Below are 13,401 nucleotides of genomic sequence, written 5' to 3' on the forward strand. Positions count from 1 at the left end.
AATGTAAAACTATGCTTGCTATATTATTTGTCAAACAATAGAGACATATACTGAGTTGATCCGTTATGTGCACCCGGATTGTAGTAATTTGCTTTTACTATATTGAAGTCATGAAAAGCCATATGCCTCTTGCTAATTGGTGGTTGGTGTGGTGCAACAGATAACACCACTACCTGCCACTGAGCTACCACACCATGTGGGAGGCTGGGGTTTGATTCCCGGTCTGGGTGACTATGCTGTGCTACATCAATAAGAGCGCAAGAGCAAGACTCCTAACACTACATTAGCCCACTGCTGTACTGCGAGTAGCCTTGTAAGTCACTCTGGATAAGAGCATCAGCTAAATGATACAAATGTAAATATAAATACCACAATACACCTCTAATCAAAAATGGTAAACATCAGGTAGAAAAATTGTACAGTCCAACCTGAGTGAATATTTTGTGTTTTTACAGTGAAAATAGACGTTTTTTAAAGATTAAGAACTGAGAAGGCCCCACGTTGTTAGTCAATGAGAGCAGACATGCGTCATTTTGCTGTCCTCTAAAAGACCACATCCTCTTTTAGGGGCAAACAAACCCAGTCAAAGTGAATTTGGGCTCCTAATACCTACACGATACGTGTCTTCTTCTGCTTTTACTAGAGTAACTTCCTCCACTGAAAGAAAAAGGTTTTCCACTAGACTGTACAGCATTGCTTTGAGGATTTGATTGCATTCAGCGACAAGAGCATTAGTAAGATCAGGATGTTGTTCCAAAGTATTGAATGGAGCACCATCGTTCCACAGAACACAGTTCCACTGCTGCATAGCTCAATGCTGGAGGGCTTTATACCCCTTTCAAGCCCACACCTGGCATTTGGCATGGTGCCAATAGGTTAATGTTTATCTGCTTTAGGGATTCCTATTTTATTGGCAGCACTTCTCTACAGGAACTAGACAAGCTGTGTGCGTGCTGTCTGTGTCAGCAATAGGTGCAACTGAAAGTAGCTTAATGTGCTGCTTAGAAGAGGTATCTTCTGGACATATAGTGTAGCTATGTGTCAGTAGGGTATTCTTTTTCTAAGCTATTAAAGTGGCAAAGACCTCTGAATTAGTATTTACTTCCAGTCAAATTAGAGGGGCTGCTTTTACCCCCAAAAAAGGGGTGGAGATATTATGCAAGACGAAAGTAACCAGGATGTGTTGCTTTTATCTATAGGCATTATTACAGTCTTACATTTTGTTTAATCTGTTTAACAGTCAAATGAGCAGAGTTTGGATGCAATGCTAAATACTTTTATAAAGAAATTCATGGACTTTGTTGAATTCTTGAGTATTTTCCCATTTTTTTTATTTACTTATAGTAAAATGGTCTACTTGTTATTCAGCTATGTTTTAGTTATAAATTAATTCTCATTATATGTAATGTTATATTATTTGGTTCTGTTCTGTGCGTTCAGCTCTTGGGCTTTGCTGTTGTCCACACATCTAATTTGTAAGGTTTAGCATTTAATTGTAAACCAAGATTTCTTAAATAGCTCCTAACAGTCTTCAGTTGCTGTACTGACTGATGCTGGATGTTCTAAGAGGTTACTTTAGCCAAGTCGTTTTTTTTCTCTACGCTATGTTTGTACTCCAGTTGCTTTTTGGAAAGATACAAGTAAAGATAGAGTAAAGGGAAAGTCCATGAAATAATTCTGGATTTTTTATTGAATACTTCTAGATTCGCAGTGATGAGAAATAACCAGTGGGTGTTGACATACCATCTGGGACAGACATAAGAGTGACTCACAAAGTCTTTGATTGGGTCACTTTCTGTTTTTATGGGTTGCCCACATCTTTTTTTGTGGTACATTTTACTGGAAATTATGAAGAGATGGCAAGATGACTAAAATCAGATAGAATCAATGAAAACAAAGACAGAAAAAGACAGAAATGCTGGTGTAATATTTCTAGAAGTCAATAAATCTATCATTTTAAATGTAGACCTACCGAAATAGGAAGTCTAAGTGAAACCAAATGAACAGGATACACCGCTAACCATAAGCTGTACTGCTTTTTCCTATATCCTCTATTCAGTGCATCAGTTTTCTCAGGCTGCTGCTAACACCAGTCTTATCTTTTTAAGCAGTCAAACTGGGTCACTGTTTTTCTTACTTGCACGTGGTTTCATATAGCAGAACTGTGTAAAGGTGCAGACACTGAGAAAGTACACTGTGGAGTATCAGGGGTCCTTTACAGATCTCAGAGTGATCCATGATTAACCAAACTAATGTTACTTCAAAACACAAGATGATGTTGGCCTACAACAGAGAGTATCAACTGTACTTTATTTTATACAAACTAGCAACATTACAGACCTTAACTACTGGGGGACAAGAGTGTCAGTCACACTGGGGCCCATGGTGTGGAGGGGGTAACGGTTTTTAATGGCGTTTTACATAGATACTGACACATTTGTACATCCCTGTGTACCCACATTGTACATTGCACATTTCCATAATGCCTCTTTTATAAAAAAAAATGTGTTGCACAGTAATGGTATTCAGCACAGTAAGGGTTTTCAGGAATCCACATAACCTATTTTGACCTGTGGTCTTTTAGGCAGGCAAATGTAACACAAATGTCAGATGCTTGTCAGTGCGCTTATATTTCTCTAAGACCATCTTGTTTGCGCCATAGGAATTGTAAACAAACAGGCAACTTTCATTGTAATTTTTGTATTATTTAATTCTGAAGTGGGGGTTAATTTCTATAAAGGCCCATAAAATGCTTAATATGCCACTGTGTATACTGCAAGCTGAGCAAGAGGTAGAATGACTTGTTTCTTATGCATTATTGTTCAAATGTTTGGAACAATTGCACAAATACATTTCTTCTTTCTAGTTATTTAATGTTAAATAAAATAACCCACATTTGTATAACAACAAAAACATCAATAGTAGTAATGATACATACATTCTAAAATGATAATAAACCAAATATCTATTTAGAGGCATTGTGGACATTCATTTGGCATCATGAGGTATTGTGGACATTCATTTATTATACATCATTCTTGACTTTTATCATAGAGATTTTGGTTTAGTCGTTCTGTTCATCATTCAGGACATACTTCTCAGTTTTTTCTCAAATTATTTGAAAATGACAATTGACAAATGGGATGTGTTTTGCTGAAAACTGATTCCAAATTCTTGAATGTTGATTACAATTTGTTGTATGATCACATTGTATACATCAATTGTTATTTCATTTAAGAACAACTAGTTACATTCAGTGTTTGACTATTAACAATTAAGAGTATATCCATGCAGTTGCTGCAGTGTAGCATCTGAATATACTGAAATAAATGTCTTAAAGTTGTACTGTCAATAGATTATTTATTTACAGTAAGAAATTTTAGGCTGCTTTTCCACTGCAGTACAGTTAGCTAACCATACTTGGGGCCACAGAACTGTTCAGTGGGAGGACTTAATGGTGTAGGGATCTGCTGATTGGCTAAACATTTGCATCACCTTTGTGCCACAAAATCCGGGGTTCGCTTAGTGGAAGCTAGTATTACCCTTGCAAGGCAGACACATGTAAACTTTTATTAATACAGGATTTTTGTATTAAAGGTTGCTGTGTAGCAGCTGTGCTGGACTGTCTTTATGATTTTGTGACTGTCTTTTGTGTCTTTTATGCCAGGACCACAGCTATAGCATGCTGAAGTCGTCACACACTTGCGTCAAACCCAATTGAGTTAGGTTAGGAATTCAGAAGATTTTATTCATTCAGTTAATTCAAAGTTTCTTGATAATCTACTGAATGTATTCAGATGCTTCCTGCTGCTACACCACTGAGATGATGTAGAGATATCACTGAGAGTCTGATGTACTGTACAAATAAAGTATCACCCAGTAAAAACCCAGTGGTTTTGGAATGGATCAAACTGAAATGTTGTTAGTTAACATTTCCAATACCTGCCAAATGTATACTGCTACAAGCCGTACACACAGTTCATTATATTCATCCTTCTTTAAACATCATTTAAGCATTTAAGCTTAGCTTGGAAAAAAAATATTGTGGTTGCACATTACTGCATGTTCATGTTCTTTGTATTCAACAGTTTTTCTGTCCTTCTGCCCTCCAGTACCAACAATAATGTACGAGTTGGCACATGTGGCTTCCTGTTTTACACTAGGCCTAGAAATCTTTTGGCCTGTTATCTGCTGCCTGTTCTCTGCCACCTGTTCATGCCACCGGCTGCAGCTGTAGTTCCTGATCTGGGTCAGATGTGACGTTGCTGTCTGGTATAGGCCTTTTAGAGAAAACTTGAGTGATCTGGTTTCTGAATGAGCGACAGAAAAAAAAGTAGAGCACCGGGTCAAAGCACAGGTTGAGGATCGCCAGAAGCAGAGTGGACTCTTTGGCTAGGAAAAGGTGCTTCCTCAGACTGCAGTCAGTGATCATCTCATTCTGTGTAAAAGTGTAAGGCATTCGCACTGCATGGTATGGCACAAAGCACACCATGTAGGCCACAGTCACCATAGCAATATTGACAGTGGCTTGATGCGCACTGGCCTGTTCCTTGGGGTCTCCTCCACGTCTGCCCCAGAACTGCTTCAGCACCAGACCATTGGACAGGAGCACAGCCACAGATGCGTTCAGGAAGATTGCCATACCCAGGAAGACAGACAACGTGTGCCAGTGCTTGCCAATCTGCTCCTTAAGGTCAGCACAGGTTAGCGAAGGAGTGTCTGGAATCTTGTCCTTGATCGGGATGGCCATATTAGGCACATTGATGAAGAGCACCAGCAGCCAAACCACAGCTGACATCACTACAGCGAAGCCAACCTCCTGCAGACGGAACAGCTTGGAGCTATGGGTGATCTGAAGGTAACGATGGACGCTGACAAAGGCTAGGAAAATGATAGAGGCATACATGTTGATGTAGATGAGAGGTGAGCTGACTTGGCAAATGAAGATGGTTAATCTCTGGGATTTCACCCCTAGGTCTTTGGCAATCTTGACTGGTAGCGCCAGTGTGAGCAGAAAGTCAGAGGTGAGAAGGTTGATGAGGTAAACGTTCATGCACTTCTTTAAATTCTTACTATATATGAAGGCCCAGGCTGCCACCAGGCTGCCAGCCAGGCCTATTATGAAGATGATGATGTAGAATGGAGCAAAGGGCACCATCTTATCATTGACAACGCATATGTTTGTGGTGGGGGTTGTTGCAGACTGGTTGACCATCTTTCCAAAGATGTGGGTTGTAGTTCCATGCATCAAATGCACCAAGATTCAAACACAGACCTCAGCCAGGCCTTGAAGAGTGCAGTGGTCTTCTGTTTACTTCTGTCTTCTTGTCTTTTGCAATGTCTGTACGTACAGTAAGATGAAAATTTCAGGGGTGTAAATATAGACTTCAGAGGAAGCGGTCACTGCATTGCCTTTTTCTGCTCACGCATCGATGATCTGTTGATGAGTCAGGGCAGAACAACTGCAAATACAAAGATAACCAATATTAAATGTCTTTATAAATGACTGCTAATTCAGCTAGTCTTCAGTAAAAATGTAATGCAGACCATACATATTCAGTTCCTTTCGATGTAAACTCCAGGACAATCATTACCAGTCAAAGCTTTAGAGATACTCAAAGAACGGGGGAACTATTACACATTTTTCAGAATAATAGTAAAGACATTAAACTATAAATAACACAGTGTAAGTAACTGTAATACCTGTAAATTAAACTTTGAATATCCTCCTGTGCCTTGATGCAGCTTTACATACTCTCAGCAGCTTCAAGAGGAGGCCCCTGAGAGTTTTTCCAGCAGACTAGAAGCCGTTTCTCATGTATAGCTAGTGTAATAGCTAGTTCTCATGTAATGTAGTATAGGGCTATTCTCAGCCATATACTTCATTTATAACAATATTGTCACGTAGGTAGCCATGTTATTAATAAAGACAAATGAATCAGTTCTACTGGATTATGAGCAGTTCCTTTTTTCCTACATTGTATTTAGTTAACCCTATCTCATCTGTCCATAAGGCTTTTGACATGTTTTCAGAACATGAGTGTTCATGCAGATGCAATTTACAAGCTTGCCAGTGAATTGCATATTGAGGTGAACCTGTAGAAGTAATGCTGGTGTGCTTTTCTCTTTGTGGTGGTCTGTGAGATGTTTGTTTTTACATCCTGTGTAGTGCTCTCAATAATTTCAACTTATTTGTATTCTTCAGTCATTCTCTGCTGTGGCCTTCCATTGTTGCTAAAATTAATTAGACAAACACGATGGATAGATCTTAGATGTGAAAGTTAGGTCTCAATCATCTTGATTTTGTAAAGTGTTGTGACAGCCTGCGGTATTAGTACTGATACTTCTTTGTTCCTGATGCTGAGAGACTATGGCAACAGACTACAGCTACAATAGCAAAAACCAGAGCTGGGAATCAAAACAAGAACTTGTTTGCTGTCTTGTGCATGAACTGACGGTGTAATAACACACGGCTGGCCAACAAACAACTGAGCATCAATTTTTATGATGCCTTGCAATTCTTGGAGGATTATGTTCAAAAAAGTTTTATTTGTATATTCTTACCCATAGAAATGAATAGTACTAAATAATAACTGATAATGTGATAATGTTTAACTTTAGAGTTCATTGTTGTATTTTAAATACAATGTGCTAGAGTGCCAAAACAACCTCAAATGAATATTCAGTATATTAAAGTAAATTAATCTGTAGAGTGTTAGTGCACATTGGTTATTAAAACAGTGGTTATTAAAACCTGCTATGTAACTCACATGTATACATAACATTTGACATTTGTATTCCAAAAAATACATAAGCTTTACAAATTCGCTCAGGGCAGACAAGCTTCTACAAGCAGTAATGACCTCCTGTTTGTGAAGCTCTAAATGGCTAATTTAGATTAGATTTCCCCAGAAGACCTTATCTCTCATCAGCCTGGTTTTATTATCAGAATATCTGTACGTTTTTACTGGCTGCATCTCACGCTTCAAACTACATTCAAGGCACGTGTCCAGAATGCATAGATAGCTGAAGTAATTCAGTTGACAGATGTACCCACAACCAACAACTTTTTTATTAAAAGTTTTACAGAATCAAAAGTCGTTCTAGAGGTAGATCCCTTGTGGCACCTTAAAAGAGTGCGGATTAAGATACTGAAAGATCTACTTCAGAAAATACTGTACTGAAAAAACTTTACACTAAAACACTACTATGAGATAATGTAGTAAGTACCACTTACTTTCATTTGAATGTAAAAACAAGGTAACAAAAAAAACATACTTTATAAAGCTGTAAATTATTCAATAACATATTAAGTATTAAGGATTAAGTAACATATCTTAGACTAAGGTAAGCATGGTTTTACGCTGTGCTGTAATGTTCACAGTGTATCACTGTTTGTCAAATCCTTTAGAAATAGAAAAGTTAAAAAAGAAAAGAGCAGGAACTCGACTTCAATGACAAATGTAGATACAGTTTAATCTGGTATTTGATAGATTTGAAGGATTTTGTTCCTTCAAGACATTTCTACTTCCCTAATTTCTCTTGAATCCATCCTCAACATGAATGTACCCATGGATATTGCTGTATTTTATTATAATTAGAAACTCCATTTTTAGAAACTTACCTTAAAAAAAAAGATCTTGTTTCCAAGCGACCATTGAATTGAAAGTATTAAGCAGGAAGGCGCACACAAACACACGTGCTTCTCAGACTAACTATTTAGAAGGGCACTTACCACATTTTCAGAATTTCTCCACAAAACCAACCTAGACCGAGATGACACTACCCTTAAAATGTCTCCAGTAACTCTTCAGTCTTACATAATCTGGTTTCTCCTCTTTAAGCCTGCCTCTAATGCCATTCTATGAAGTGAAAGAAGGCGTCAGTGACTTCTCTTCTAGTGTGGTGCTATGACGTTGCGGAAAACTAAACTTTCCAGACTCTCTATCAAAAGGAAAACCACAAACCACCTGTAGCTCACTTATTTTAAAGCTAAGCATGTAAATCCAGTGCTCACTATTCTAGGTCTGAGAGAAATTAGATTGTTCTGTCTCTTCGTTTCACCAGTTGATGTGAGCAGGAATAAAGCCTCCTCTGTTTTACAGGAGCCCCAGGCTACGGCTGATGAAGAAAGGAAGTTGCTGTGATAAAACATAAATTGAGGAAGTTGTTGTTACAGGGCAGTCTGGGGAAAACACCTCAGTCATTGGCTTATTTCCTTTCAAAGCCAGAATGTCATCATAGTCTGATTATTCATGTTTCTTGCAAACAAGCCACTGTCAGTAAGGGAATGTTTTTTTTTGTATTGCAATGAGTACAAAGTTCTTGAAAATGACACAAAAAGAAACGAGAGACACTTTTACATGACACTCTAATAGTTGTTAGGCTGTCAGTTATAAAGTGCATTTTAATGTGTAACAGTCGGTTCCGGAATGAATACATTTGTGGTACATGAAACCATTTCCTATATCACATGAATCTGTTGGTATAACGATATGACGATCAAAAGACAAAGCTGCAAGATTCATATCTGAAATGTTGAACATCAAATACATTTGCAACTTAAACTGCCATTACTAGAGAAAGAACAATGTGTTTGTGTAAAACAGGGTTTTTAAATATACAAATGATGTGTATACCTAAAGATCCATCCTCAGGTATACTCTTAGTTTCTCAGCCTGTAGATGAATAATTATATTTTCATCAAGAAAGACGGCAACTCTGAAGATTAATCTCCAAACGTAAACTGATTGATGTAAGCCTCAATAAAAAAATACAAAAAACAGACAGCACCAGAAACAAACTGAAGGAGACTGACAGGGCCAAAGAGCAGGTCTGATCTATAGTGTATCTAAATAATCTTGAGGGAGCGATGCTTGACTTTAGTACCTTTGGTCTGTGATCTGTGTCTGTTGCAAGTTGATGGAAAGCATTTAAGACATATTGGTGCCTAATAATAACGATGGCGGGACAGATATACTACAAAAAAAACCCAGCAAAGGCTTAATTAAAGGCTTAATCACTATATATATATATGCATGTTAGCATGTTAGCTTGTGACTGGAGCATTAGACAATGACTGGACAATGACTGGACAATGACTGTAGAAGATTAAATCAAAACTGTCCAACTCTGCAACCAGAGTCAGTGCAGAAGAAACCAAAGGCAGAGCCAGACTTGCCTACTCATTTGCTAGACCTGTCCCTTTCTCCCAGAGCCTGCAAAGTGGGCCTGTTCCCTGGATACCCTGTTTGTCCCAGAACACTATAATGCACAGATCTTGTTATGAATATATTAATGTAACAATTTTTTAAGGCCTTCGTTCATTTTAACACCACCCCACCCGTAATACCACAATGCTCTCCGTTAATGCTGACTGCCTGTGAATCAATATACCGCTGGCCCAGGCAGATGCTGCTCTGTGACACTGTGACATCTGTTATGTGTTGCTTTGCCTTCTCATGTCTTCTGCAGCTTCACTCACTTGCCAGTTAGATGTGGCTTGGTGGTTTCTTAGGCTCAGCCGCGCTCTGAAGGCCTTACAGAAAATAAAATATATCAGCGGGTCCAGGCAAGCGTTGAGAACAGAAAGCAGCACCGTAAGTTCCTTTACAGTGTAGAACGCCTGTGCTGTTGCGCAGTGCTTCAGCAGGGGCTTCAGGAAGGCATACGGCAGTCTCACCAAGTGATAAGGTACAAAGCACACACAAAAAACCACCACAAGTACCAGCATGTTGCGCTTAGACTTGCTGAGCTTATGGTTGCATGGTTTGGCCTGGCCTTGTTGGGTTTGTCTGAGACTCCGCACAGTTCCCCAGTAAAACAGCACTAATGACACCAGAACAAAGACGAAGATGACTGCAGAAATGCTATGAGTTATCTTGTAGAGTATGCTGATGCTATAGCTGTGTAAGGCCTCACAGCCAATGGCACCTGGGTTTGGGTTAACACTCCAAGATGTCCAAAGGAAGACAGAAAGGTATATGGAAGCCATTCCCGACACAGAAACCCATGTGACTATGGAAATGTAACGTGCAGCTTTGGGTGTCTGCAGAGGGTGAGTCTCCAGTGGACGGACAATCTTTAGGTACCTAAAGAAAGAAACACAGTGGTTGACTTAATTAGACGTTTAGAAGTGTATTTTTTTACTACATGCTGTAGGTGCACTTTGAATGGTTTTCAGTTCCAACCCGTATGTCCATCTGTAGGCATAGCTGGTCTATAAGGCCGGATGTTGTGGTAGTTTCACAGTTTCTTCTTGTTTAAAACTACTTAACTTTTTACATGTGATGGCAGTGACAAGGCACACCTAAACTTGCATGTGACCAATGCCAAGTGCCTATTTGAGTGTCAAAATAGACTGCATATGTTAGACTTAGAGCTGTGGATACATAAACAAAAAAATAATAATAGTTTTCTCATTGTAAATAGATTATTTTAATTCATGACTGAGCAGCAGAATTACACTACAGGTCCAAATGTTTGTGGACACCCCTTCTAATAAATGCATTCAGCTCATTTAAGCTGCACCCATTGCTGGGACAGATATGCCAATGCACACATACGTAGTCTGTCTAGACCCTGCAGAGAAGTATTGTCAATAGAATAGAAATCTTTGGAGAACAAAGTCTTTGCAAAACAGTGTTAAGTGTTGAATCGCTAATACCACATACAAATGAGGGAAAATGGCACTAGTACCAAATTTCAAGCATGAATGAGCAAATGTGTTACCATGATGTGGTTTCCTTTTGACGTCACAGCAATTCTGAAGGTGCGTTTTATGAATCTGTTACTGTATGTTATGGACCAACAAGGTAAGTGTGTATAAAATGACCAGTAAGTGTTGTCTATGAGAGTAATGAGTAATTACTTTTATCTTTTCATAGAACTTTGAGCTGTCCCAGACATCCATTTCTTATTCTTATAACATAACTAACAGTTATACTTTTATAGTAAACCCATACTAAATACCCCATACTGGTGGATAATAAATCCGAACATTCAGAACTGAAAAATAAGCATAATATTTATGAGATAAATGCCGACAACTTGCTGTGAAAAGCAATGTTCTCAGGCATGCGAGTTAAGCATGACCTATATTAACAAGCCACAGAAACTGATTTTGGACACCCACTTTCACAACTGGCTTCCTTTAGCAGTACCTGTTTGCAGCAATATAGTCCATGAAGAGAATGCTGGCATACATGTTGAAGTAGAAGGCTGTGGCCCCAAAGCTGCAGTAAATACGACGCATAGTTAGAGACCTGCTGGCATAGTTGGCTATGCGTAGAGGCAAACAGAGGCAGAGGAAGAAGTCAGCTGCAGCTAGGTTCTTTAGGTAGATAGTGACGCTGGACTGGAGTTGTTGAGAAGTGCAGAAATACACTCGCATCGTGATGGCATTCAGTGCCAAACTAACCATGCAGACTAGACAGTAGGCAAAAATGAATAAAGGATGGGATGACACCTCTTTCTGTACACAAGATAGTGCTGTTTCATTTGCTGTGTTAGAAGTGGATGTGTTAGTCCAAGCAGTGGTCAGGCTGGAGGCATCCATTGTGGGCATCCAACTAAATGCATTAAAAAAGACACAGAAATCAGAGTAAAACAAACTGTCCTGCAACTCGTTCTTAAACTTTAAAAATGTAAAATGCCTAATTATATGCCCTTTAACTATGGCCTATTATATTGATATATATATGAAGTGGTCTAATAAATGACAATCATTAGGCAGAATTGTCTGGTGTGTTTTTATTGCATGTTTGCACTCATTATTTTTTTTATATTGTGTATATAGTGCAAATTATTTATCTACATAGTGTCTTGCTATCCCTTCCTGCTGTGACACTGAGAATTTCCCCACTGACTAATAAAGGATTATCTTATCTTATCTTATCTAATGGACAGAAATGGCCATATAGCTCTTACATGGGAAAGGAAGTAGTGAAACATCTGGAAAATCAGACCTCTAAGTGTGCAACCACCAATTTGCATACTGTTGTGAGCATCTATGTTGTTAAACATGACATGTGAGAATGTCTTTTTCTTTCAAATATTGTGAGCTTTATTTTTGGCTATATTGTTTGTGCTTTTTAAATTTTGTGTTGTTTGTTGTTTCTCATAATTGCTTATGTATAAAATATGAAAATATGAGTATAACCCTCTTTTAGCTTTATTACATATGGCCAAATCATGTAAACTCTATGTTCCATTATTGAAATACAAGGAATATTAGGTATATATATATATATGCAAGATAGTACAGTTGTATACCTAATTTAGTCTAACATTACAAAATCAGTGATTTCACATTGTGACTAGGACATGATGTACTTCATACTGTTAACAAATATGTGCAGAAGTTTAGCTTGGCTTAGACTCAAAAAGCAAGATCAGCTGAAACTGTCAATAACAAACTTTTTCTACATGATTTGTTTAGTTTAGAAGTCCATTTAAATCGTATCCCTCAGCCTATTTTTGTTATCAACATTTTAAATACGTCACTTTCAGTGCTGGGCTTCCAAATTGCATGTCTCTTATGTCTCTATACCTTTAAATTTTATACCAACCCCACCTTTTTTGTATCTGCCCTAACGAGGAAGAGGGAGTGGTCTTCGAGCGTCTTACAAAACAGCAATAAAATAACTAAGTAAAAAGTTCCCTTGTAGTTTTAATCTAGAACATTTTAATGCTATGCAGCATGACTTACCCCGGCACTGCCACTGGAGCATGCAGCAATGCTCAGGTCTTGAAGAGTACTGTTCTCCCTACTTCCTTCTGTGCGCTCATACAATGAAGAAGCTGGTTTTCTTGGTGGGTTTGCAGAGTGAGAAAAAAAATTAAGCACATGAGAAAGATAGGGCAGATAGGGCAGACGTACAGCGGTTATGTTACTGTGGTGCGCAGTTCTCAGCCCTCATGTTTCATTTGCAAGTCAAAACGGGTAGGCTGTTGAGTAATAAAACTGTTTACTTATTTCTTTTTTTCTGACCATAAAGGAAGTATGCACTGAGAGGTCTGTGTGTGCCTGTGCTTCTCACAACCAAAGGACATTCTCAGTGGGGGACAGCATGTAGCCTCCTAGCACACTAGTACATTTTGATAAGGAAGATATATGCAAATCAGAAGCCAAATTGTGCGTAGAAACTTCAAACCTCACCAATGCTATCTGGGACTGTAGGAAGTTCAAAGCAGAAAAAGACCAATGGAAAATAGGGTTTACCCACCATATCACCCAACCACAGCTAGTTCTGGAGCAGACCAGAACAGACCTGGCAGATACAAACAAACAGCCCGAGGTGAAGTAGGTATAGAGCCTGCACTTGCAAAGCTTATGGACTTGAAGTTTAGCAGAAGTTTACAGATGGCCAAGAGAAGACTAATCAGTCCAGCTAATACAGC

The 13,401-nt window shown here is 38.6% G+C and overlaps 2 protein-coding genes across 3 annotated transcripts; both read right to left on the reverse strand.

Annotated features, from left to right (window-relative positions):
- Positions 1-2,388: 2,388 nt before the first annotated feature.
- Positions 2,389-8,108, reverse strand: gpr171 (G protein-coupled receptor 171). 2 transcript variants are annotated; one of them, XM_072691039.1, is made up of 2 exons: positions 7,736-8,108; positions 2,389-5,462 (listed from the first exon to the last, which is right to left on the reverse strand). In XM_072691039.1, the coding sequence occupies exon 2, from the start codon at positions 5,246-5,248 to the stop codon at positions 4,214-4,216; it is 1,035 nt and encodes a 344-aa protein (XP_072547140.1). In that variant the 5' UTR covers positions 5,249-5,462; positions 7,736-8,108; the 3' UTR covers positions 2,389-4,213. The 2 variants fall into 2 exon arrangements, with proteins under 2 accessions (XP_072547140.1, XP_072547141.1); XM_072691040.1 differs by having other exon boundaries at positions 7,625-8,108.
- A 1,091-nt stretch (positions 8,109-9,199) lies between these two features.
- On the reverse strand, positions 9,200-12,759 carry gpr206 (P2Y purinoceptor 14). Its single transcript, XM_072691171.1, has 3 exons — positions 12,710-12,759; positions 11,163-11,570; positions 9,200-10,091 (listed from the first exon to the last, which is right to left on the reverse strand). Exons 2-3 carry the CDS (start codon positions 11,564-11,566, stop codon positions 9,440-9,442), a joined length of 1,056 nt encoding a protein of 351 aa, XP_072547272.1. The 5' UTR covers positions 11,567-11,570; positions 12,710-12,759; the 3' UTR covers positions 9,200-9,439.
- Positions 12,760-13,401: the final 642 nt, after the last annotated feature.

Source organism: Salminus brasiliensis, chromosome 11 (genome assembly GCF_030463535.1).
Source record: "Salminus brasiliensis chromosome 11, fSalBra1.hap2, whole genome shotgun sequence".
In the NCBI taxonomy this organism is placed as follows: Eukaryota; Metazoa; Chordata; class Actinopteri; order Characiformes; family Bryconidae; genus Salminus; species Salminus brasiliensis.